At 39.5% G+C, this 22,403-nt stretch overlaps 2 protein-coding genes and 1 long non-coding RNA gene across 5 annotated transcripts; 2 read left to right on the plus strand and 1 right to left on the minus strand.

Moving 5' to 3' along the window:
* Positions 1-12,365: 12,365 nt before the first annotated feature.
* On the plus strand, positions 12,366-16,235 carry LOC123444875 (probable anion transporter 3, chloroplastic). Of its 2 annotated transcripts, XM_045121755.1 has the most exons (9): positions 12,797-12,876; positions 12,977-13,081; positions 13,524-13,750; positions 13,889-14,252; positions 14,345-14,389; positions 14,473-14,619; positions 15,085-15,222; positions 15,365-15,398; positions 15,491-16,235. In XM_045121755.1, the coding sequence occupies exons 2-9, from the start codon at positions 13,055-13,057 to the stop codon at positions 15,673-15,675; spliced, it is 1,167 nt and encodes a 388-aa protein (XP_044977690.1). In that variant the 5' UTR covers positions 12,797-12,876; positions 12,977-13,054; the 3' UTR covers positions 15,676-16,235. The 2 variants fall into 2 exon arrangements, with proteins under 2 accessions (XP_044977689.1, XP_044977690.1); XM_045121754.1 differs by lacking the exon at positions 12,977-13,081 and having other exon boundaries at positions 12,366-12,876.
* Positions 16,236-17,739: 1,504 nt separating this feature from the next.
* LOC123440524 (calmodulin-binding receptor-like cytoplasmic kinase 2) lies at positions 17,740-21,807 on the plus strand. Of its 2 annotated transcripts, none has more exons than XM_045117089.1 (6): positions 17,740-18,234; positions 18,855-19,054; positions 19,163-19,331; positions 20,394-20,483; positions 20,924-21,222; positions 21,309-21,807. In XM_045117089.1, the coding sequence occupies exons 1-6, from the start codon at positions 17,952-17,954 to the stop codon at positions 21,573-21,575; spliced, it is 1,308 nt and encodes a 435-aa protein (XP_044973024.1). In that variant the 5' UTR covers positions 17,740-17,951; the 3' UTR covers positions 21,576-21,807. The 2 variants fall into 2 exon arrangements, with proteins under 2 accessions (XP_044973024.1, XP_044973025.1); XM_045117090.1 differs by having other exon boundaries at positions 18,858-19,054.
* Positions 18,080-21,402, minus strand: LOC123444876. The gene is made up of 3 exons (XR_006631039.1): positions 21,296-21,402; positions 18,245-18,329; positions 18,080-18,171 (listed from the first exon to the last, which is right to left on the minus strand). It is a non-coding gene; the product is annotated as an uncharacterized LOC123444876 (long non-coding RNA).
* Positions 21,808-22,403: the final 596 nt, after the last annotated feature.

The following is a 22,403-nucleotide window of genomic DNA, read 5'->3' on the forward strand; positions in this document are numbered from 1 at the left end:
TATTTTTTGGCCTTTCCTCTCTCTCTCTCTCTCTCATCAATCATGTTTTTGGCTCAGGTTTCGTTTGGAGCTGAAAATGGTGCTCACCATGGCATTTTACGACAAAGACCAGCATCACTATCTTTCAAAGAGAAAATGTGTTCATCTTACACTAATATTCTACATGAAGAGGTATTAGGTTTTGCCTAACTAAGTTTTTATCTTTCTCCTTTTTGTTTTTTAGTTGTATCGTTAGTTTTAGTTTTGTGATTTTTCATATCTGATTGCCTATATTTTTGTTTTTGTCAGATAATTGAGGGTATCATTGACAGCGCACACTGTGACAACATATGGGAGTCTCGTTTTCAAAATGCTCAGGAGGCTATAGCATCAAATGTGTTGAAGTTTCTATCTGGATCCAAGGTATCATCTATTTTATGTGTTGGTGGTCAGGACACCGCTTCAAAACCAGGATCAGCAGCGAAACAGGACATGAGCATATTGAGTGAGGATGTGAGAACAGACACAAAAAGTTCACGAGGTATGCATTTTTTACTTTGTGTTCAGGCTCCCTTTGTAGTTCGAGAAGCTCATTATTCACTTGTTCTATTTTTTGAATTCGGAGTATCCTTGATCATTTGTCAAGTTTATTTAGTTTTTGTGGTGTTCAGGATCACTTTTTTGTTGATAACTTTTGTGATAATGTGTTTTTTTTGTTGGAAGCAGAGTCTGGTGAACACATTGATATGAACGAGAAGATCAAGCATGTCAAGAGCAGCAGCATCCACGAACCTGTCAAGGTCATCGAAAACATTGTCCCATCAGTTGCAGCTAACAAGCATTTAGACATGGGAACGAGCAAAAACAAACTTCCGTTGCAACCTGCTGCCGACGAAAAAATGTTTGAGGAGTTGCCCGATGCTTTAGGTCCATTCATACAACTTTGCCCCCATAGTCATTTTTATTTTTTCCCTTTTCTGTGTGTCCTTTTTCCTGGTTTTACTAGTGCCTTACATAAGTTTTTTTTCTGCAGTAACCCCGAACGCGTGGTTTCCAAATTTGTCGAGCACAGCAATGCAAAATGTAAATCATTTTACTTCTTTTTCTATTCCCGGTCTAGTTCAGTTTTGTTATTTATTTTGCAGTCAAGTTTTACTTCCCTCTTCTATTTCTTTTCCCCCTCCAAGATCCCGAAGTGCCAGTTTTGAAGAAGTTCAAGGCTAGGGCGTGCAACATAACGCATCGTGACCAGCAGTTTTCCTTGATTAACACGTTCCCAGCAGGGGTGAAAGAGCGAAACTCTTATTTTCAATTTAGTGTGCAGCAAACCAAGGGCACTTTCACACACTCCACCAGCCCAACCGACACAAATATTCTTGTTGGAGGTCAGATGACATGTCCTCAAGCAGAGCAAAGCAATTACCAGATGGCTAACCACATGTCGCCCATAGGTCGTACAAATTTGTTCGCCGAGGAGGTCAACTTTATGCATCTTTTTTCCGATTCTTTTTTTGTCAGTATTTGTTTGTATGATTTTTTCATCTAACACCACATGCACTACAGGAGTTCAACATTGGAACCAAAAGCAACCCTCCTAAACTTGTGGCATTGGCGGACAATAATATTTAAAAAAAAACAATATCAACGGCACAAAACAAGCACCAATCCTAGTGGCTGATATTTCTCCCTCTCTGGTTAGTATTAAGTTTTTTACTCTTTTACATTTTGTTATGATGCTGCTAGAGATATAGGAGCTGAGGTAATCTTGTAGTACCTCTTCTTTTAGTCTTGTGTGTCAGCATTTATTCAACAATTTTCTGTTTATACATGCGAACATATGTCGTCAACTCAACTCATCAGCAACCAATATTTTTTGTTAGTTCATTTTGGTACTGGTTTAGTCAAGAGATCTTAAACTAGTCAGGTAGGAAATCGTAAACTATTTTTTGTATATGTGGATCTGTTTTTTGGCTCACTTTATGTGTGATAGCACTTTCTATTGGATATTAATTTTTTCAAAGGAAAAATAAATTTTCCCATATATCTTCCGAATTTTTGAAAAGTCTGAGTACTGGATTGGCATTTTCAAAGTTTAATATTTTTTAGAGTTTTTAAAATGAGTTTCTTTCTGCTCACAGGTCACTTTTTTGTATCAGTTGTGTTTTAGCATGAGCTTCACTATGCAATTTTTTCTCGTTTGTTCCTGATGCCTTTTTTAGTACCTTTTTTTCCTTTTTGTTACATGTTAGCCTTGATTGAATTTATTTTTTGTTTTTCTGCAGCCAGTTAAGAGGAAGGCTGACATTGTTGCTATCAGTCCAACTAGTTTTAGTCAGGCAAGGCGAATTAGCCAAGAATGCAGATCATGTGTACAACAATCTAATCAGACCAATTGCAAAGCGTCAACACCAATCGCTAGTTCGGGTGCTAGAGGTTGTTGACGTGCCAGAAGACAGTGATAATTATATCATTATTGATGAGCTTGCACCGGACGCCGTTCTCAACAAAGGCGCAAAGGAAGATTTGATCATTCTTCAACCAAAAAGTCTCTTGGAACTCCCAATAGAGGAAAACGAAAAGTTCCCTGTGTCAAACGAAGATTGTATGCATTACAACTCAATAATCGAACTTGCCTATACAAAGGGCATTCAGAAGTATGTCAAACAGTTCCCTTTAGCCTGTTGTTAAGTATTTTTTACTCACTAGTCTTTTTACATGTTTTATTGTATGTGCTATATCATATTATTTTGTACGATACCATAATTTATACTCCCCTTTTTCAAGTTTCATGATAAGTTTTTTTGTTCTCTGTGGCAACAACAGGAGGTATGCGTTGACGTATTCAATGGTTCATTGTAATTATGTATCACTTGGTCAAAGCCTTATGCCATCTGGCAAAGTCGACAATTTCTTGATCCCATGTTTTTGTCGGAAGTTCTTTGAGGACCGTCATCCCACAATCTCTGGAAGGCACCATTTTTTCCCTCATATTGGTGTATGTTTCTAGTTTTGCTCATCATATTTTTTTTCTTTTGTTGGCTTCATACTTTCCCTCCACTTGCAATTCTGTAATCTTTCTTGTATTTTCTGCCTCCCCCTAGGAGAACATACTGCACTACACAAACGAAGACTAACTAAAATCGATTGCCACTTCGTTCTTGGGGGCAGCATCAGCAAGTAGGGGTAAACGGCTTGAATTATCACACACGGTGTGTTCTTCTATGTCCTTTTTCTTTGTTCTTTTCCTTCTTTTTTTATTTTCCCATTTTGATATTATTTCTCCAACTTTATAATTTTTATGTTTTTTATCAGTTGTTCTTCCCCACATGCCTGAGCAATCACTGGATAGTCTTTGCTGTCGATTTCAAGTGGAAACTTTTTGCCTTCTTGGATTCTTTATACGACAAGGACTCATTTCTTCACAAGTCTATCAGAGAGAAATTTGTAAGTTGTTCATAAATTTCTATTTTTGTGTCCTTCACTCTTTTATTCATTGCATCTCTTTTTTTGTCTAAATGTTTTTTTGCTCATCTATATGATTGTATATTTTTATTTCTTTCCTTTTTCATCATTTTTTATTCACACGCAGATCAAGAATTTCATCTGGTTGTGGGAAATCATTTTCCAAACAGACTAACATAACTTCAAGCGTTTCAGTAGGATGTATCCTCATGTCCCAACGCAGGAGAATGGGTCAGGGCTCATTTTTCCACAATGCTTTTGTTTTTCATTCTTTTTTTGCTTGCTTTCTCTGAACATCACCTCCCCTTTTTTCAGCAATGACTGTGGAGTGTTTGCAACAAAGATAATGGAGATATGGGACGCAACTTTGGACCTGTGCAAGATTTTCTCACAAGCTGATATCCAACACATCAGAATTCAGTACATGAACCAACTTTTCTTTTGGAAGAAAAACACGGCAGACAAGTCACTTGTCACTTCTTTCAACTTTCAGGTTCTTCTTCTCTTTTTATTCATTTTCACTCTTAATGTTTTTCTCATCTTTTTAATTTTAGGTTGCCATCTTTTCCGTTCTTTTCTTTTTTCTAACCGTCTTTATGTTGTGTGTTTTTCTTGCCCTTTACTTTTTCCTTTCACAGGGCGACTTTGCCAACAATCTCCCGCGATAGTGGTGGTGTTCTCTGTTTCTAAGCATGTTGGATGGACATGAAGAGAAGAAGAGAGGCTCATCTTTACAAAAAGAAATTAGTTTCGTCTAGATCATTTTTGTTAGTGCAATGGATGGTGGAACGGTTGAGGAAGTTGTCCTTGGTTGTACGTGCACATTATATCTGTTGTAAATGGGGTCCACTTCTTTTTAGTATTTGTTTTGTCTTTCCTATTAACTCACAGACAAGGGGTGTGTGTTCATTATTCCATATATTGCTATAATTACATATGTTCATTCTTCAACTTGTGAGATACAATCTTTTTTTAACTCTGATTTTTTTATAACTACCTTAGTAGATTCAGAATTCAGCTTATTCTAGTGTTTTTCTAGTGATATGATATTTTTTCCTATTTTCATTCTAGTATATCTTGAGGTTTATGTGCAGCAGTGTAGTATTTTGTACCAAAGTTCTCCGGGCTGTAGTATTTGAACTTAGCATCTTATTTCTTTCTTTTTTATGCTTAGTTTCAGAAGTGGAACTAGTAGTCTTTTACTCATTTTATCAATCTACATTATCATTGTGATCATGTTTTTAGAAATTTTTTGGTTAGTCATATTGCCTTTCATGATCATAGTCAATTTTTTTTTGTTTTCCATTTTTTTCTAGCGGATGTTTTCTTAGTGTGTGAATACTGATTTTTTTAGATATGTTCTGCTTCAGATTGTAGATTGTATACCCAAGTATCAGGTTTATTAGGATGAGCCTAGGTCATGTATATGCAGTATATTTTTTGTTCTTGCTGTGAGTAGGGAAAATCAGTTTTCTTTGTTCATTTTTTACTTGTAGATAGCTGGAAAAATTATGTTTTGCCCCAAAGGAAAAACATGCAGCATTTCTTATTATTGGTCTGATTTTATGAATTCGGTTAGTTCGATTCATGTTTTTACCTCTGCGATTATCAGTATCATGAGCAGTGACTATGGAGGCCTTGTTTAGTATCAGTATAATGGTGGAGCGCACAAGAGTTTTTTGGAGCTTCGTGCTTAAGTTTTCCATCTTCAGTATATCAATTTTATTCTGCATATGTTTTATACGATCATTTATTAGTCAAGCAATAACGAAAAACACACACACATTCTGCATGTAATTTAGTCTAAAATACACACATTTGTGCTTATTCTGCAGTTCAAATAAGCTAATCCAGAATATGTAGACATGTTTTCTCTCTCAATATTTTTTTACACGAAGTTCATGCAATCACCAATCTAAATAGTCTTCTCTACTCCTTTTCTCCATCCACGCAGGGTACGAGCAGAGGGAGATTGAGTGGCACAGTAGGAGCAACTTCATTGATGCACTTGAATATTCATATCGGTAGGTAAGTTGCTGGTGATGGTCTCTTTGTTGTTTTCACTCCCAGAATAGTTTCGCCCTATAATATATGTCAAAGGGTTATTTCATGACAGTCAATAACACTACATTTTTTTGCAGTTTTTATATAAGTGAGTTTTTGATATAACTAAGTGTTATACTTAATTCAATAGGTTTTGAGGAAATCACCTTCATGAGCTATTTTTGTCTGGTTTGCTTTCCTCGATCTCTTCTTTTTCGGGAATTCGTACACCTTATCCAGATTAGTGCATTTCCTTTTTGTGTGAGTTGGATCATGGCAGTGGCTGCACTTGTAGAATGTCTTGGTTTTTATGCGTTCTTGTATTGTCATCAATCGTGGGCGACCTTTTGTGTGAGCCTTATCAGGATTCAGTAGCTCAACAGTCGAATTACTGTTCCCACTCTGTACCATAGCTGTTAGTGTCCCTATTGTCCTGTTGGACTTGCTACACTCCTCTGTTTGCTCTCCTTGCTCATCCACTTCATCTTCTCCTTCCATGTCCATATCAATCAAGTCTTGTTGAATTCTGACCATTGCTGATAGTAGGTGCTCAAATTTCCGTTGACTCTTTGATGCGTTTGAGCCAAGCTCCATTAGCTTCATCCCTAGGACATTGTACCTTAGTTGATCATTATCTAATTTCAGTGGAATCGCCTTGGGTTTATTCATTTTCTTGCCTTCCTTTCTCCATCTGTCTATTATGTATTTGTCTGGTATCTTATCCACCTCAAGATGCAACATCACTTTCAGAATATGACAGCACAAAATGCCATCCTTTTCAAACTTGCAACAAATGCAGGAGTAATCGTCCCGGTCAGCATCCACTTGCACCACATAAAGCCTTGCCCTATGTTCTTGTTTGTAGTAATTCTTTGCCTGGTATACCATGTATAGCTTCATACTTTCCTCTTCTCTGATTTTCAGTCTTGTTACATCATTGAGGATGATTTGAAATTTCCTAAAGATGCTTATGTTGTACAGATTGTGTGCTTGTCTCTCGATGTAATACTTAGTAGTAAATGTTTTCCAGGAAACTTTCTTGTGCGTTGCATTATGGTCGAGCTCATCCTCATTTGCATGGATGTTGTCTAGTATTCTCTGGTATTCTCGCAAGAAGCTTGTCATGCTGAACTGTGCACCAACCCCTTTCTTGAACAAAGCATTTGTGCCCTCACTCCTGGCCGTTGTTTGGATGAATGGGAAAAACTTTGTCTTGAAGTACACTGGCACAAACTTTTTTCTTGTTTTCCACATGTCTTGGAAACATTTCACCTCACCCACATTGTAAGTTTCAATCATTGTTTGCCATAGTGTTTCAAATTATTTCTCTGTCAATGAGTTATTGACTATGTCGTGGAAGTCCTCATACAACCCTTGATTCAGTTGAAACACTCTGCACATTTGTTCTTCAACTTTCTTCATGACATGGAACAAGCATGTTCTGTGTGTTTCTTGTGGAAACACATCTTTTATTGCGCTTTCCATTGCTTTGTCCTGGTCAGTAATTATTGATTTTGGTGCCTTCCCTCCCATTGCTGCCAAGAACTGTTGGAACAACCACTTGAATGTGTTAGCAGTCTCGTTGACAATAAGAGCACATGCAAACAAGTATGTCTTCCCATGTGGAGAAATACCAACAAATGGTGCAAACGGCAAGTTGTACTTGTTGGTTAGGAATGTTGTGTCAAAGCTGATGCAGTCCCCATACTCTTGGTACATTGTTCTAGATCTAGCATCTGTCCAAAAAACGCTCCTAACCTTGTTTTTTGCATCTACTTCCATTGAGTAGAAAAATCCAAGGCTCTCAGCTTGTTTCTTCTGGAAGTACTGCTGCACTTCCATGACATCGCTGTTTTCCAATTCTCTGTTTATTGTTGTACCATAGTTACCCACTTTCCTTTTGTTGTATGGTAGCTTGTCCATTCCTCCTCTTATGTATGCCAACACTATCACTATTTTCCTTGTAGGAATGTTGCACCTTTTCATTGTTCTGATCAAGGCTTTCTCTTCATCAGACATGTAAACATGAGATCGAAAAAACCTACTTCCAGGGTTGAGATCATGGTTATGATCAAGATTGAGGTTAGTTATACGCCATCTTCCATCTTTCAAAGCGACTATCATTTGCGCTTTGCAATCTGTCTTTGCTATGACAGTGCTTTTTCTATGTACTATCAAGTTTTCTCTCTCAGCCTCTGTATTATACCCATATTTGTTGCATTTTGTGTTACCCTTACAACCTCTCCATTCCTTTTTTTGCTGGTTGTGCGGGCAGTCGACACGACTGATATGGAGAAACCAGCTACAAAGGCATAGAAGTTTAAGAACTTTTGAGCTTCTTCCCTCGTGGAAAATTGCATCCCCATTTTAGGTTTGAGCTCACTATCAATTGATCGGTAATTTCCTCCTTCTGCGGCCCGTCTTTCATTTTCCAAAAATTCGTCTATGGTTTCTTCATTGATATCATTGTTTTCATTCTCGGTGTTTGGAACTTGCAGGCAGCATGCATTTGTTGATGTTCCTGCCTCTCGAGACTCTCTGGAGGAACCATCATCAACATATGTTGGCGAGTCGAGATTCCAGGTATGATTTTGCTCTCTCTCAAAAGCCCCTCTTGTTCCTTCATTGTTTCTGTCAACCTGCATTGTGTATAGTTTTGGGGGGTTAATCAACAAATGCGTGTCAAATTATTTCCCCCTTTTTTCTCTTAAATTGTTCATTAGAAAACATTTTCTCTTACCTGATCCAAGAGAATGTCATCAAAGAGGGTTGGCTTCCATGGATCCAAGAGAATATCATGAAAAGTTGTTGTTTGTGCATCCAGATCCTCCAATTGCACTGGAGAATTGTCTTGGTCTTCAACAAAGTCACCCAACATGCATAAATCCTGAATAAAAGGAAACATTTTAATTCTATCCGCACATCCTTTTTTGCTATTTTTCCTCATTTGTTATAAGTTTTACATTTTTTCTATTCCCCCATTTGTTTTATTGATTTTCAACACGCTTACCTCATGGCTTGTTTTGTTGTTCTCGTTGATGCCCCCAGTCTTTGTTTGGTGTAATTGCAGCAGAGGTTCACCCCCATCATTTGTTTGACCATTGTCAGTATCGCTCGAGCACGACTCCCGCCCTGCACATGAGTTTTAACATGGTTTATCGTATTTTTCATCTGTATTGTTTTTTAACATATTTTTCCAGATTTTTTTATCACCTGGGTATTGATTGTCTCATAGCCTCCATTTATGTCAATATAACCCTTCAACAGCGCCACATAAGAGAAGTTCGGCTGTTTCATGCACAAAAATATTTTTCTATTAGTTCCACACAAGGTTGAAGGCATATGAAATTGAAATAATTTTTTTTACCACTCCTCTTTTTACCTCCATGAATAGAGCTTCCTCGCTTCCAATGCATATATCTTGCATGTCCTCATTCGCACCGCTATTGACCTGCAAAATCCAGTGATTTTTTAGATAGAACATGAACTAAATAAGAGATATGTGAGGAAGAAGCAGACGACATATATTTTATTCTTTCAGTTTATCAGGTTTTCATTTTATTTTTTATCTTAATATTGTTCAGTTAGCTTTCGATCAATCGATCATATATTTTCATTGTATGTCTGTTTTTTTAGTATTTGTTCATTACCATTTCATCATTGTTTATTTCATTATTCTGTTTTCATCAGTATTGCCGCTCGCAGGCTAGCGATCATTTTTTAATCATTTTTTTATTGTTTTCATTTATTTATTTTATGATCAGTTCTTTTTTATCAGTGAATCATAGTTTCGTCATTGTTCAGTCTTATTTTTTTCATAATTCTTTCATGAGTTTGTCAATCATTTATAGTTTTATTCAGTTATCATTTTATACTTTATTTCTACGATCTTTCAGTTTTTTCTTCAGTAGTAGATATCCATGTCCATAGTTATTCAGTTATCATTTTTCAGTTAGATTTCTGAGTACATATGTCATCTTCAGTTCCAGATTTCTGTAATTTTGGTTCAGTGTCATTTTCAGTGTTATTCATGTCTTAGTTATATGTATCTATCTCTTGTTACTCATTTATGATCATTGTGCTTAATTATTAATTTCATTTGAGTACTTTAGTATGTAGTAATTATTGTTTCTCTGTTTCATCAGTTTTTCTGATATCTCTTTATTTCCATCCTTTTATTCAGTCTCACTTTCAGTCTCTTAGATTCTTAATTCCTTCAGTTTTCTAGTTTCTCTATTCCCCAAGTTTCTTATTTCTTCAGTTTTCTCATTGTTTTATTTGGTTTCATTTTTTTAGTCTCTTAGATTCTTAATTTCTATATTTCTTCATTGTTCATATCCAGTCTCACTTTAGTTTTCTCAGTCTTATTCAGTTTGTCTTCGACTTCTTTCACTAGTCTCTTATTTAGATCTTGCATTCAATACTCAAAGGCATAAATTATGTTCAGTAAGTCCCTCCCCATTCGCTTTCGCTAGTAATTGTTTAGATAGGTGTCTCTGTCTCTGTCTGCCTGTCTCTCTCTGTTTGTTTGTCAGTTAGTTGTGAGATCTGAGCTGCATCGCCAAGTAGCAAAACTATGTTGTGAGTACTATGTTGTAATCCTCAGTTTTCCTCATTTACAAAATAGCTGGTGCTGCACAACCCACACATAACTTGTAAGTACTACGTTGTAAGAAGGACTTGGCTAGCTACTTTGCTTTTTTCCTTGCATCCTCTGAACTGGTTGGGCTCTTGGTAGCAGCTATATATATGCTGCTAGTTCCTCTATACTGAACTGTTACATAGCACTACATGCGGATGCAGCTGAGTAGGTGTTTTGTCCGGTGCGCGCTAAAATTTCTACTTTCCAGAAAATGCATGGCGCAGATGGTGTTACTTTGCTGTATCAGGCGTGCTGCTCTCGACGTTTCTGCTTGGCACTGCTGTCAAGGTATGTACTTGGATTGATACCGGACGCAGGCCCTTGTTTTTAGCGTTCTGATACTAGTCTACTTTTTCTTTTGACCAATTCCTGATGGTAGCTGCTTAATTTAACACAACTTATGTTCCATACGACTGGAGATGGAAAACATCATTCTTTGTTTAGTGGACTCCTTAGTGCAACTGATCCTGTTGTTGTGGTTGCATTTCTAAAAGACCTTGTAGCAAGTAAAAAGCTCAACACAGTAATTGAAGGAGAATCCTTAATGAACGACGGGTATGCTACTTGGACCCACGAATTGCACCAAATTGCACTATATAAACTTTTAAGTCAGCTCTACATGGGGAACATGTACGTACATCTTCTTACCTTTTGTTGTGTTATATAAGCATTATACTAAGCACCACGCCTTTTTCTTTCGTGCATCATATTATATAGTGTGTTTTTCTCTACGAAGCAAGCGACACTCGTAGCAAGTAAACGATTCTAGTGTCTGAACCTGTAGGTGTCAAATTCAGTTCTACAGTTTTTAGTTTGGTCAGTTAAAGTTTACTTGTTTGCTGTATCTGAACCTGTAGGTGTCAAATTCAGTTTACGAAGGCAGAAAATTCAGCTAGTGTGTGAACCTAGCAAGTAAACGATTATAGTCATCTTGTTTGCTGTATCAACTAGGTGTCAAATTTAGTTTTACAGTTTTTAGTTTGGTCAGTTAAAGTTTACTTGTTTGCTGTATCTAAACCTGTAGGTGTCAAATTCAGTTTACGAAGGCAGAAAATTCAGCTAGTGTCTGAACCTAGCAAGTAAACGATTCTAGCCATCTTGTTTGTTGTATCAACTATCTAAAATTCAGTTCTCTACCAGAAGATCCAAGCACACTAACATGTTTTCAGATAGGAAGTATGCAGTAGCGAGGTGGGTTGAGGAAGGGGGGTGTGGTGGGGGCTGTACCTTGGTTGGGGCGAGGGCAGTACGTGGCGGCTCCAAGTCCCCGAGATCTGGATCACAAGCCGCACCATCCATGTCTTCTCCCCTGCCAGCCGTCGTCGCCCCTGCACAGACCTTTTTTCCTTTCTTGAGGAAGAAGAAGTGATCGGGGGGGGGGGGGGGGGTGGAAGGAGGAGTGCGGCGCAGGCCGGGTGAAGGTCAGCCTGCTAAACTGATGGGTGGGCACGTGGTTCTTTTTCTTTCTTGGACTTTCGTGTTTTTGTGTTAACGGGTGCGCTAGGCGGCCCGTTTAGGGATTTGGTTCTTTTTGCGGTGACGGGCCCTTCGCAATTTTTCGACCTGATGCGGGAAAGAAAACAGTTAATTTTTTTCACTGATCAATTTTATGACTGAATACTCAGCCACGTGTCAATCATTTAGTGGAACAAAGAAACAACCTGACACTAATTTAAATTCAGACATCTGTTCATTAGTCACTCCCTAAAAAAATATTTAAATATTATAAAATAGTATGTGACATTTTAAAATATATTTGAATATTATAAAAATAGTACATGGCATTTTAAAATATATTTAAATATTATAAAAATAGTATGTGATATTTTAAAATATATTTAAATATTATAAAAATAATACGTGGCATTTTGAAATGGTACGTGTTATTTCTAAATCCGTGATTATTTCTTCAAAATTCGTGAATTTTTTTCTCACTTTTTCATTTCCGTCAATATTGTGAAGTCAACAGCGCAGCCCAGCCCAATCCCGGTCAAATGAACAATTCCGATTTGCCAAACGAACCCAGGGTTCTTTTTAGACCGGGATTGCATAATTTAAGATGCAACCGACAGAAATTTTGAATTGAAGGTTCATTTTACTAAACCTTTACAAATTCTGGGTTTAAAATGAACTTTTTCGCAGAACAAACAACCAACGCCGGCATCACGGACGACGTGAACAAAGGGAGCCTCGCCTCGAAAAACAAAGAAAAACGTGAACAAAGGGAGCCCGTAAATCTTACACGTCACCGTGCACCAATCCACTTCACCTGAATCATCCACCCACCGCTTCCACTCCGGCAGAGCGCACCCAGACGGCGGAGAAAACAAACCATGGCCCCTCCCGGTCCCGGCCAACTGCTCCCCATGACCCGCTCGCTTCTGCCTCCCTCCGCTCCCCCCTTCCTCTCCGGCCGCCGCCGCCTGCCTCCTCCCGCCCGCGCTCAAACCTCGCCTCGGCCACCATGGCAGCCCCGCCGCCCCCCGTGTCCGGCTCCCCTCCAGCCGCTCCGCCCTCTGCCCAGGAACAGGACCCGTCCCGTTGCTCCGCCTCCCGGGGCCTCCGCCGCCGGCGGAGGCGAGGCGCAGGCCCTGGCCGCGGAGTTCATGACGTCTGAGAGGGTGAAGGTGGCGGCGATGCTGGGGCTGGCCCTCGCGCTCTGCAACGCCGACCGCGTCGTCATGTCCGTGGCCATCGTCCCGCTCTCCCAGGCCTATGGATGGACCCCTTCCTTCGCCGGCGTCGTGCAGGTTCCCAGCTCTCTTCTTTTTGCCCTTGATTGTCTGCACTACGCTACACCACTATTCCATCAGTGACTGAACGCAATTGTGTAACTGTGTTTGGTGATAGAATGCTCAACTGCGACGATTAAGGTTTAACAACGCGATCCAGTGCTCAATCTCAATTACGGTTTAATACTTGAACCAGATGTGGCGTGGCTCGGATGACACGCTGGTATAAGATTTTATACATTTTCCACTAAATCAGTGACCCACATGCTAATTCTTTTATCCATATCATAAATCATGCATAGTTTCCTCCCTTGGCAGTGTCAGCTGTAAAGTAATGTACACCCTCCGTTCCTAAATATACAAGTCTTTTTAGATATTTCACTAGATGATTACATACGGAGCAAAATAAGTGAATCTACATTCTAAGGTATGTCTATGTACATCCGTATGTAGTCTTCTAGTGAAAACTCTAAAAAGACTTATATTTAGGAACGGAGGGAGTACAAACCATTGCATTTGACAAAGCACGGAAGTCCAGATGCCTATTCACCTTAACCAAACTATGGAGTGCCCACTGCCTATACTGTTCTAGTTTTCTGTATGACTTTGTGCCTCTTCCTTGAATGATGTGGTGATGCCATTGGTGTTTTTGATGATTCATGCAGTCATCCTTCCTCTGGGGATATCTGATATCACCTATAATTGGTGGAGCGCTTGTTGACTACTACGGAGGGAAGCGAGTCATGGCGTATGGTGTGGCTTTATGGTCCTTCGCTACATTCCTTTCCCCTTGGGCAGCTGCACGGTCACTGTGGTTGTTCATCTCGACTAGAATTCTGCTCGGTGTTGCAGAAGGAGTGGCATTGCCATGTATGAACAATATGGTGCTGAGGTATTTCTTTTGATTCCTACTACTTCTGTTCACTTGATTGGTCTTCATGCTTTTACCAGAACCTAACATTTGTGCTTATTCGCGTTGTCCTGCCAGTCAAGGTTTATGAAAACGTTTACATTGGGCCTTTTCTTACAGGTGGTTTCCTCGCACTGAACGATCTAGTGCTGTGGGGATCGCGATGGCTGGCTTTCAGCTTGGAAATACCATCGGCTTACTTCTTTCCCCTATTATCATGTCACGAACTGGAACATTTGGACCCTTTGTGATTTTTGGTTTGTTTGGATTTCTGTGGGTGCTGGTGTGGATGTCTGCTATAACAGGAACTCCTGGTGAACATCCTCAAATATCAGCATATGAACTAGAGTATATAACAAAGGGTCAGAAATTGGTGAAACCTCAAGTTCAAGGTGAAAAACTAAGAAAGATCCCTCCGTTTAGAAACCTACTTTCTAAATGGCCAACCTGGGCTTTAATTTCTGCAAATGCTATGCATAGCTGGGTAACTCCTATAAACTTAACTCTTGGTTAGATTGTGCCATGTGAAGAATACTGTTTATGGGTAATCTCTTGAGGGCTGTGTTATTTTTTCAGGGCTATTTCGTCATCCTTTCGTGGATGCCAGTGTATTTCAAAACCGTAAGCCCTGATTCCGCTGCATGTTTCTTGAATAAATAAACTGATTCTCCCTGTGGTTTATTAAATTTTTCCTTGGTGGTCAGATATTTCATGTCAATCTGAGAGAAGCTGCATGGTTTAGTGCAATTCCCTGGGTCATGATGGCAGTTTTAGGTTATGTGGCTGGTGTTGTATCAGATGCACTTATCCGAAATGGCACAAGCATTACTTTAACTCGGAAGATAATGCAGGTGTGTTGCTGAAAATTTTCAGGTTAAAATAGAAGTGAAGAATCATCATTGCGTTTTTATTTATTTATATTAAATAAGATCTTGAGTTAAAGTGAGCTATTGTATGTTTGGAAACAACCTTACATATGCTAAATTTGTAAGCTATTGCATGTTTGGAATGCAAGGCATGTATATTTTCAAAGCAATTATTAACATAGGTGACCCTTGATGAACAACAACTTTACCAATGTACCCTTTTTTTGTTATCCAGCTTGCATAATTATAATCATAGCTGATTGTATATCCGTAACACAATCACAATGGTAAATCAGAGTAGAATACTCTGGTGAAAATAACAAGTTTTTGTGCTACCACCTGCTGTTCATTTAATTATATTGATTTTAAAATCAAATTTGTCATCTCAATGTAGATATATGCTGCTGGGATTAAATCCAAGCTTTGACCCTTTGATATTGTTTTGTGCAGACAATTGGCTTTGTGGGTCCTGGTATTGCTCTTATTGGTTTAAATGCAGCAAAGAGTCCAGCCATTGCTTCAGCTTGGCTAACTATTGCTGTTGGTTTGAAGTCCTTTGGTCACTCAGGATTCCTTGTAAACTTTCAGGTGTTTAAATTTGTATTCATTAGTTCAGTGTGCGAAGTAGTCACATTTTAATTTTATTTCATCCCTCCCCTCTCCCCCGACATCCAATTTGGTTTGGATTCTCTTTCCCATCTGATGGAACTAATTTTGAAATTCTTACCAGGAGATCGCTCCACAATATGCCGGAGTGCTACATGGTACAAAATAAATTCCTTGTGCCCTCTGTGTTTTAGTTATAGATTTTGTGCATGTGCGTTACTAAATTTAATCTATGTTTGTGTGCTAACAGGAATGGCAAATACGGCTGGAACATTTGCTGCCATTTTAGGAACTATTGGAGCAGGATTCTTTGTTGATCGGATGGGTTCTTTCCGTGGATTTTTAACATTAACATCACTTCTATATTTCAGCAGTGCCCTGTTCTGGGATGTCTTTGCTACTGGAGAGCGTGTTGATTTTGATGGCACTAGCTAGCACCAAAGAGGAAACATATAGTAAACAATTTGATGATTCACTGGGAGTATTGTGGCATTATCATATCGGACAGTACTGAGAATTTCCATGAACCGAGATGAGCATTACACATCCGGACTACCACATTGTGTGCTTCAATGTAGTGGAAGTATGTGGTGAATTGTCTTATTGTGGAAGCAGAGTGTCAGAGGTTTAGATCATGTGAATCTTTCCGCTGCATAAGTCGGAAATGTGAATTTCAAGAGTCAAGGATGCTTGAAGCATGCCAGAGAATAAATGGCGGTGTAGGAGTCATGCTTTAGGGGTGGCAAACTGGCAATGGTAGTGGTAGGGATTGAAAAATATTTGCCAGCGTAGTTGAAAGGCTTGAACTAGCGTAGTTTTTGTGGCAAGAGTTGCCCTTGTTTAAAATGGCTAGCAGATGTACTGCATGATTAGTGAAAAGGTGAGGCCAGGAACCCACAAACAAAGTGGGGAACCTGTTGAGGGTGTAAAGACAGCAATGTAAGTCGTTGAGGGCATTTAAACTCATAATGTGAGGCTACTGCAAATATCCGGAATTTGCTGTTGGCTTCGCAATGTTCGTTCACTTTATCTTGAGTCGGCGTTTGATGATATATCTGTATTGACGGAAGGAGAACTATAGTTATTGCAATTTCTTACTGTTCATATATAATGTTTAATGTGCGGAAAATGGTTGTAACTGCCAGCATACCCAGTCGCCTCAAATATTGATGTGCTGTGAAACAGAGGGGGCATTGAGTTGGTAAAATGCCACTTCGAGCTCAATAATGCTAGACTTACGTAAAAGTCTTACGAAATCTTACGTACTAACTCTCCCTTTTCCTTAATCTAATACTGACCCCCCTGATTTTCAGGGTGGGTGGGCCTAATCCTCCACCTAATCCAATTAAATATAGTTAAACCAGCCCAGCCCAGCCCGTAAACACACGTAAATCTTTACGTAAACTTTCCTGTAGCAGCAGAGCGTGAAGCCTGATCAATAATCTTTACCTAATAATAAAGAGGCTATCGCTTCCGTCGGAAAACCCACCGAGGTGATTTTACTATGACATTAAACTCGTAATATATATTAAATATTTTTTAAAATATCATATCTTTTAAACCGTAACTCCAAATTTAACATATTATACATGGAATTTGATTAGAAAAATATGTAGAATTTAAATATGATATTATTTTATCTGTTAAACATTTAATAAAAATACTATCTAGGGTGCAATTTTAATAAATAAGTCATTATTCGTCTTTCTTTCATACCGTTACTCATCCGGGTTGGGAATGAACACGTCAACAAAATCAGGATTAGAGATGAAACTGAAGGTCACTTGACTGATTCTTTATATGTATTAAATCTACATGCAAGCCGTATTAAAATAGAAGACCTGTGAAATTTTGAACTGCATTTTTGTAGGATAAGACCATCTTTATTTGTATCGTAACTATAAATTCTTAAATTATAGAATTTTTTAATAAATTAAGAACGTGTGCCGTGTGGTATTTCTTTCTCCCGTTGCAACGCATGGGCCCTTTTGCTAGTGCTAGACTGACGTAAAAGTCTTACGAAATCTTACGTACTAACTCTCCCTTTTCCTTAATCTAATACTGACTCCCCCTGATTTTCAGGGTGGGTGGGCCTAATCCTCCACCTAATTCAATCAAACATAGTTAAATCAGCCCAGCCCGTAAACATACTTAAATCTTTACGTAAGTCTAGCATTACTCCTTCAAGGTCCCCGCTGATGCCAACACGGTGTCAAAATGTCCTGAATATGGGGGGGGGGGGGGGGGGGACAGTTGCTGTGTAATCATACTGATTCTTACTGAAAGAACAAATACCAAACCCAAAAAACAACTACTGTGGTGGTGTACGGCATCGTAACGCCAGGTCCTCCATGTTCAACTCAAACTTTCCTGTGGCAGCAGAGCGTGAAGCCTGATGCACTTCTCTCTGGCCAAAAATCAGAGGCTTCGGTCTTCACCCCATTTTAAATTTCTGGTCTGTGAAGGGTTGTTATCACAGACGCCATCCTGACTCCACTGGTTTGACCTGAGAGGCCCAGACAAGCATTCCTTTCAAAGTTATTTAGAGGTTACTAACCAGGTCAAGCTTGAATCAGTCCATTGCGTAATGTCTAACAACGTTCAAGGAAAGAACCAGCTGAACTGCTACCTGCTTCTGTGAGAGCGGTTTTCAACGCCGTCTTCTAACCCCGTCGGTTATGCAGGCAGATTGATCTCCAAAAAGGAAAGTTATGCAGGCAGCACGCCATCGAGCGCTCAGCACGGGCCATGGAGGAGGCCTCTCTGCATCCAACCATGAGTTCCAGACAGGTCCTGTCATCTCCAGGGCATCCACCTATGGAACTCGTCCCAGTGTGCCTGGGGAGAAGGCCAGGAGCGGAGGATCATTCTGGGAAGAAGCTGCTACGATGATTGCCGGAGCATGCACAAACTGCTTCCCACCTCGCCAACCTAAAATTAGGGAGGGCCATGTCAAATCCTCAGAAGATGCTCATGATTTGTCGACTAGTTCCAGTAAGTTCACCTTTCTTTCTTCATTCCTCCATCATGTACATGTTTTTTTTACTATGTTCCATCATGTACATGTTATTCTGCGACTGCATATGCCTCTGCAATTTGAGCTGGTTATTAAAGTCATTAAATTGGATTGCACAAAATTAAACATGTATGTTAGCTTGGCACCAAGTCAAATGACATGTGGAAAGCCTTCAAAATTTAAACCATACAAAAATGCAAAATTGTACTCCCTCCATTTCATAATATAAGATGTTATTACAACCAATATGTGAGTATATTGGTTGAATAACATGTTATATTATGGGACAGAGGGAGTAGCATACAACAACTATGAGGAGTCGGTTATGATCAAGGCCATAACTTCCGGGTTAAATATCATATCATACAATACGGCATGATGTTTCATCTATCACCGCTCACTAAAAGCTTATTACAAATCCTTCTAGTTAGCATTGTAGTTCAATTAAAACCATCCAGATATTTCTCTCGATCGTTATTCTGCTATTCAAGATATTCAGCTTGCATGTTGATCAGTGTGCATGCAGCATTTCCAATGTTACTTGTTCCATTGAGCAAGTAAACCGAGTTTGATTAATTAACTTTCCAATGGTTTATAGCAGTCTCGAGAATTTCATCGGTAAGCAGCACCAGCACTAGTCAAGACAAGGCATGGCAAGACCAGTTCTCATATCAGGAAATTTGCCTGGCTACTTCAAACTTCAGTGAACAGAACAAAATTGGGAAAGGAAATTTTGGCTCTGTGTACAAGGGGAAGCTCAGGGATGGATCCATCATAGCCGTAAAGAGAGCTAAGAAGGTTAGTGGAAAAATTTCTTAACACAGGAAGAGCATATATCTTTACAAAAAATGACTTCCAGCAACCAAATGAATGAGATCATATCATGTTAACATCTGGAATTGGCAGAATATGTTTGACAGGAACCTATCTGCAGAGTTCAGGAGTGAAATCCAGATATTGTCAAAGGTTGAACACTTAAACTTGGTGAAGTTTCTTGGGCATCTTGAGCATCAGGATGAGCGCTTAATTCTGGTTGAGTATATCAGCAACGGAACACTACGTGAACACTTGGATGGTAGGTTAAATTTGCTTCAGGTCATCGTAATACTGTTAAAATGTGTGCAGAGAAAGAACCCAGTAAGGCCGTGGAACTGGGTGAAATCAAACATATTATAGTAAGCATTTTCGTATGCAAGTCACTAAGTAAATGTTTGTGCTCTATTTTATTTTTAGAGTGAATTCCGATTTTTACCCCCTAATTTAGCATTTTTGACATTAGTTACCCCATTTAACAAACTTTCATCCAGCTTACCCCATTTAGTGACAATCTTGACTGTTTTTACCCCTTTTAATTTTAAAGAGCCTTCTTGCAACAATCGTGTTTTACTCGAGAGTCAAGGCTAAGTGCCCAAGCATATATTTCTAGTAAAGCAAAAAATTCCCATCCTATTATGTTAATAACTTGTAGTACTAATTTTAAATTGACACACATCATTGGAGCCCTACTACAAAACACATGTTTGACAATAGCACTGCAGATCTGTAAAATAGAATGTGATGTTTTTATTTGATGATTTACCAAAGCGTAAAATAAATGCTTCCTCCAATGTTTTGCATCGAGGAAGAAAACTAAAATATCATCACATTAAACCTATGAACCACAAGCCACACAATGCAAAATTGAACGTACTTAATCGCTCAACATAATTGTTCGTCTTTCCTGCGATGTGGTGCACACATACACCTGACAGCTATGAGAAAAAAAATTGGGTGTTGCTAAACCAAGTGATTGGTTTGGGCATTGGAAAAAACGCCAAGAGGAATCTGATGGCAGGGAGTTAGCTAACAAATCGCTCTGAAAACAATTACTGGGTAAAAGCTGACAAAACTTTTGCTAAATGGGGTAATCTGGATGAAAATTTGTTAAATGGGGTAATTAGTGTCAAAAATGTTAAAGTAGGGGGTAAAATCTGAAATTCACTCTTATTATGACCATACCTGCTCAATGTTCCTTCTGTAACTTTGCTACTCAAGTCTTCTTGGACTGCATTTATGACGTAGATGTAATGCTATTTCTCTCACAAATTTCTACTAGATTAAAAGAATTTTTGGGACCACAAACTATGTCACTATGCAGGATCAAGAGCGGAACCATTGGAATTTTCACAGCGTCTCAACATTGCCATCGACATAGCTCATGCTATTGCCTACTTACATGGATACACAGGTATTATGCTCTACTGTCTTTCTGTATGACAACACTAAGACCACTCGGTATCAATTAGTAGCATATTTGATACCCCACAGAGTACATGTTCCAAATTTGATATCGTTGTTCACAAGCATGTTTTATCTTATTCTGAAATGTCCGTTGAACCTTCAAAGGGGAAAATTTGCTACATGATGAAGAAACTTAGATGTACTTCGCACAGAGCATGTATATGTTCGTATCTGCACTTACGTGAGGTCGAAGGCGCATACATGGGCAAAGCCCTGAATTCTAAAAGAATCACCACAAATTTCGAATTTTATTTATCAGAACTTTGTTGATATTTTGCACAGATTAAATTTCTGAATCCCTAAATAGTGTATCTGCATCCACAACAGAAACGAAATTGTCGACATCCTAATGCCTGACAAATATTTCCGTATGATGGATATATGCAGACCACCCAATCATACACCGTGATATCAAGTCGTCCAACATTCTCCTAACAGACCAGCTGAGAGCAAAGGTGTCCGATTTCGGCTTTGCGCGCCTAGCCGCATGCGACACTGAAGCAACTCACGTCTCAACAATGGTGAAGGGTACGGTAGGATACGTCGACCCCGAGTACCTGCGCACGAACCACCTCACCGACCGCAGCGACGTCTACTCCTTCGGCGTCCTCCTCGTCGAGCTCATCACCGGCCGACGGCCGGTAGAGCGCAACCGCGGCCGGCAGCAACGTCTCAGCACGCAGTGGGTAAGAATCTCCATCCCTGGCTACCATATTCGGCGTTGAAAGGTGGTGCGGGTAAGGTGTTCGACGGAATTACCGTGTGGACGCAGGCGCTGCGGAAGTGCAGGGAGGGTGACGTGGTGGTGGCGATGGACCCCCGGATGCGCAGGACCAGCGCGGCGGTTGCGGCCGTGGAGAGGGTGATGGCGCTGGCGGCCGAGTGCACGGCCCCGGACCGCGCGCCGCGGCCGGCCATGCGGCGGTGCGCCGAGGTGCTCTGGTCCGTCAGGCGCGACTTCCAGCACCAGCACGAGCAGCAGCGCGCCGCGGTCGCGGGAGCAGGAACGAGGCGGCGAGATGTGTCCACCGCCACGTAAGGCCCGTCGGGTTTGGAACAGCAGCAAAGATCGGGATGTTTGTCACTTTGTCTACGCGGCTATGAACATGACTTGAATTTTTTGTCAGTTTTGCCGCTAGTGTCACACTACTAATTTTGTCATTAAAAGTTTTAACTATTCAAAAATGTCATCCTTTTAAGCATGTTCTAAAACATGTCATCCACTGCTATATTCTAATCAAAGGTCATGGATGGCTGTGCAATGACCAAAATACCTTTGGACCCCACTTGTACCGCTCTTCTATAACATGTGGGTCCTAACGATGTAGCGTTTCTGAACTCTATAAAATGTCATTACATCAAGAATTAAATTAGAAAAAAAAACGATACGTGGAGATCCGATCACTCGCGGGTGAAGCTATTTTTGCTTCTAATTTCATTCTTTATATATACTAAAATTGTGACCCGTAATTATAGTGAGTTGTAGAGGGGACACTGAGAAATGAGATTCATGGGTATTTTTGTCATTTCACCTGGTCAATGGGTCGGTAATAGTATCGAGTGACATTTTTATGTACACGTTAATGAAAGGATAACATTTTTAAATACTTGAAATTTTTAACGAAAAAATTAAGCAATGTGATACAACTAATAAAAACTCTTTTTTCTTTTGCAAGAATGATTTGAGTTGATTAGCATTTTTTAGGTGATTGAGTTGATTAACTGTGAAGTCATGATGTCTACTACGCAAATTTATTTTATAGACGTTGTTGGACCTTCAAGTGTAGAGTATGTAGGACAACAACAAATTTCTCTCAAGTGGATAACCTAAATTTTATCAATCTGTGGGAGGTGTAGGATGAAGATG

The sequence above is a fragment of the Hordeum vulgare genome, chromosome 3H, assembly GCF_904849725.1.
Source record: "Hordeum vulgare subsp. vulgare chromosome 3H, MorexV3_pseudomolecules_assembly, whole genome shotgun sequence".
Classification (NCBI taxonomy): Eukaryota; Viridiplantae; Streptophyta; class Magnoliopsida; order Poales; family Poaceae; genus Hordeum; species Hordeum vulgare.

Coding starts and splice junctions, on each gene's coding strand:
- LOC123440524 (XM_045117089.1), top strand. CDS start 17,952: ATGCAGGCAGCACGCCATCGAGCGCTCAGCACGGGCCATGGAGGAGGC. Junction 18,235..18,854: donor TGATTTGTCGACTAGTTCCA/GTAAGTTCACCT, acceptor AATGGTTTATAG/CAGTCTCGAGAATTTCATCG. Junction 20,484..20,923: donor CTACTTACATGGATACACAG/GTATTATGCTCT, acceptor GGATATATGCAG/ACCACCCAATCATACACCGT.
- LOC123444875 (XM_045121754.1), top strand. CDS start 12,460: ATGGCCCCTCCCGGTCCCGGCCAACTGCTCCCCATGACCCGCTCGCTT. Junction 12,877..13,523: donor CCTTCGCCGGCGTCGTGCAG/GTTCCCAGCTCT, acceptor TGATTCATGCAG/TCATCCTTCCTCTGGGGATA. Junction 13,751..13,888: donor ATGAACAATATGGTGCTGAG/GTATTTCTTTTG, acceptor CTTTTCTTACAG/GTGGTTTCCTCGCACTGAAC.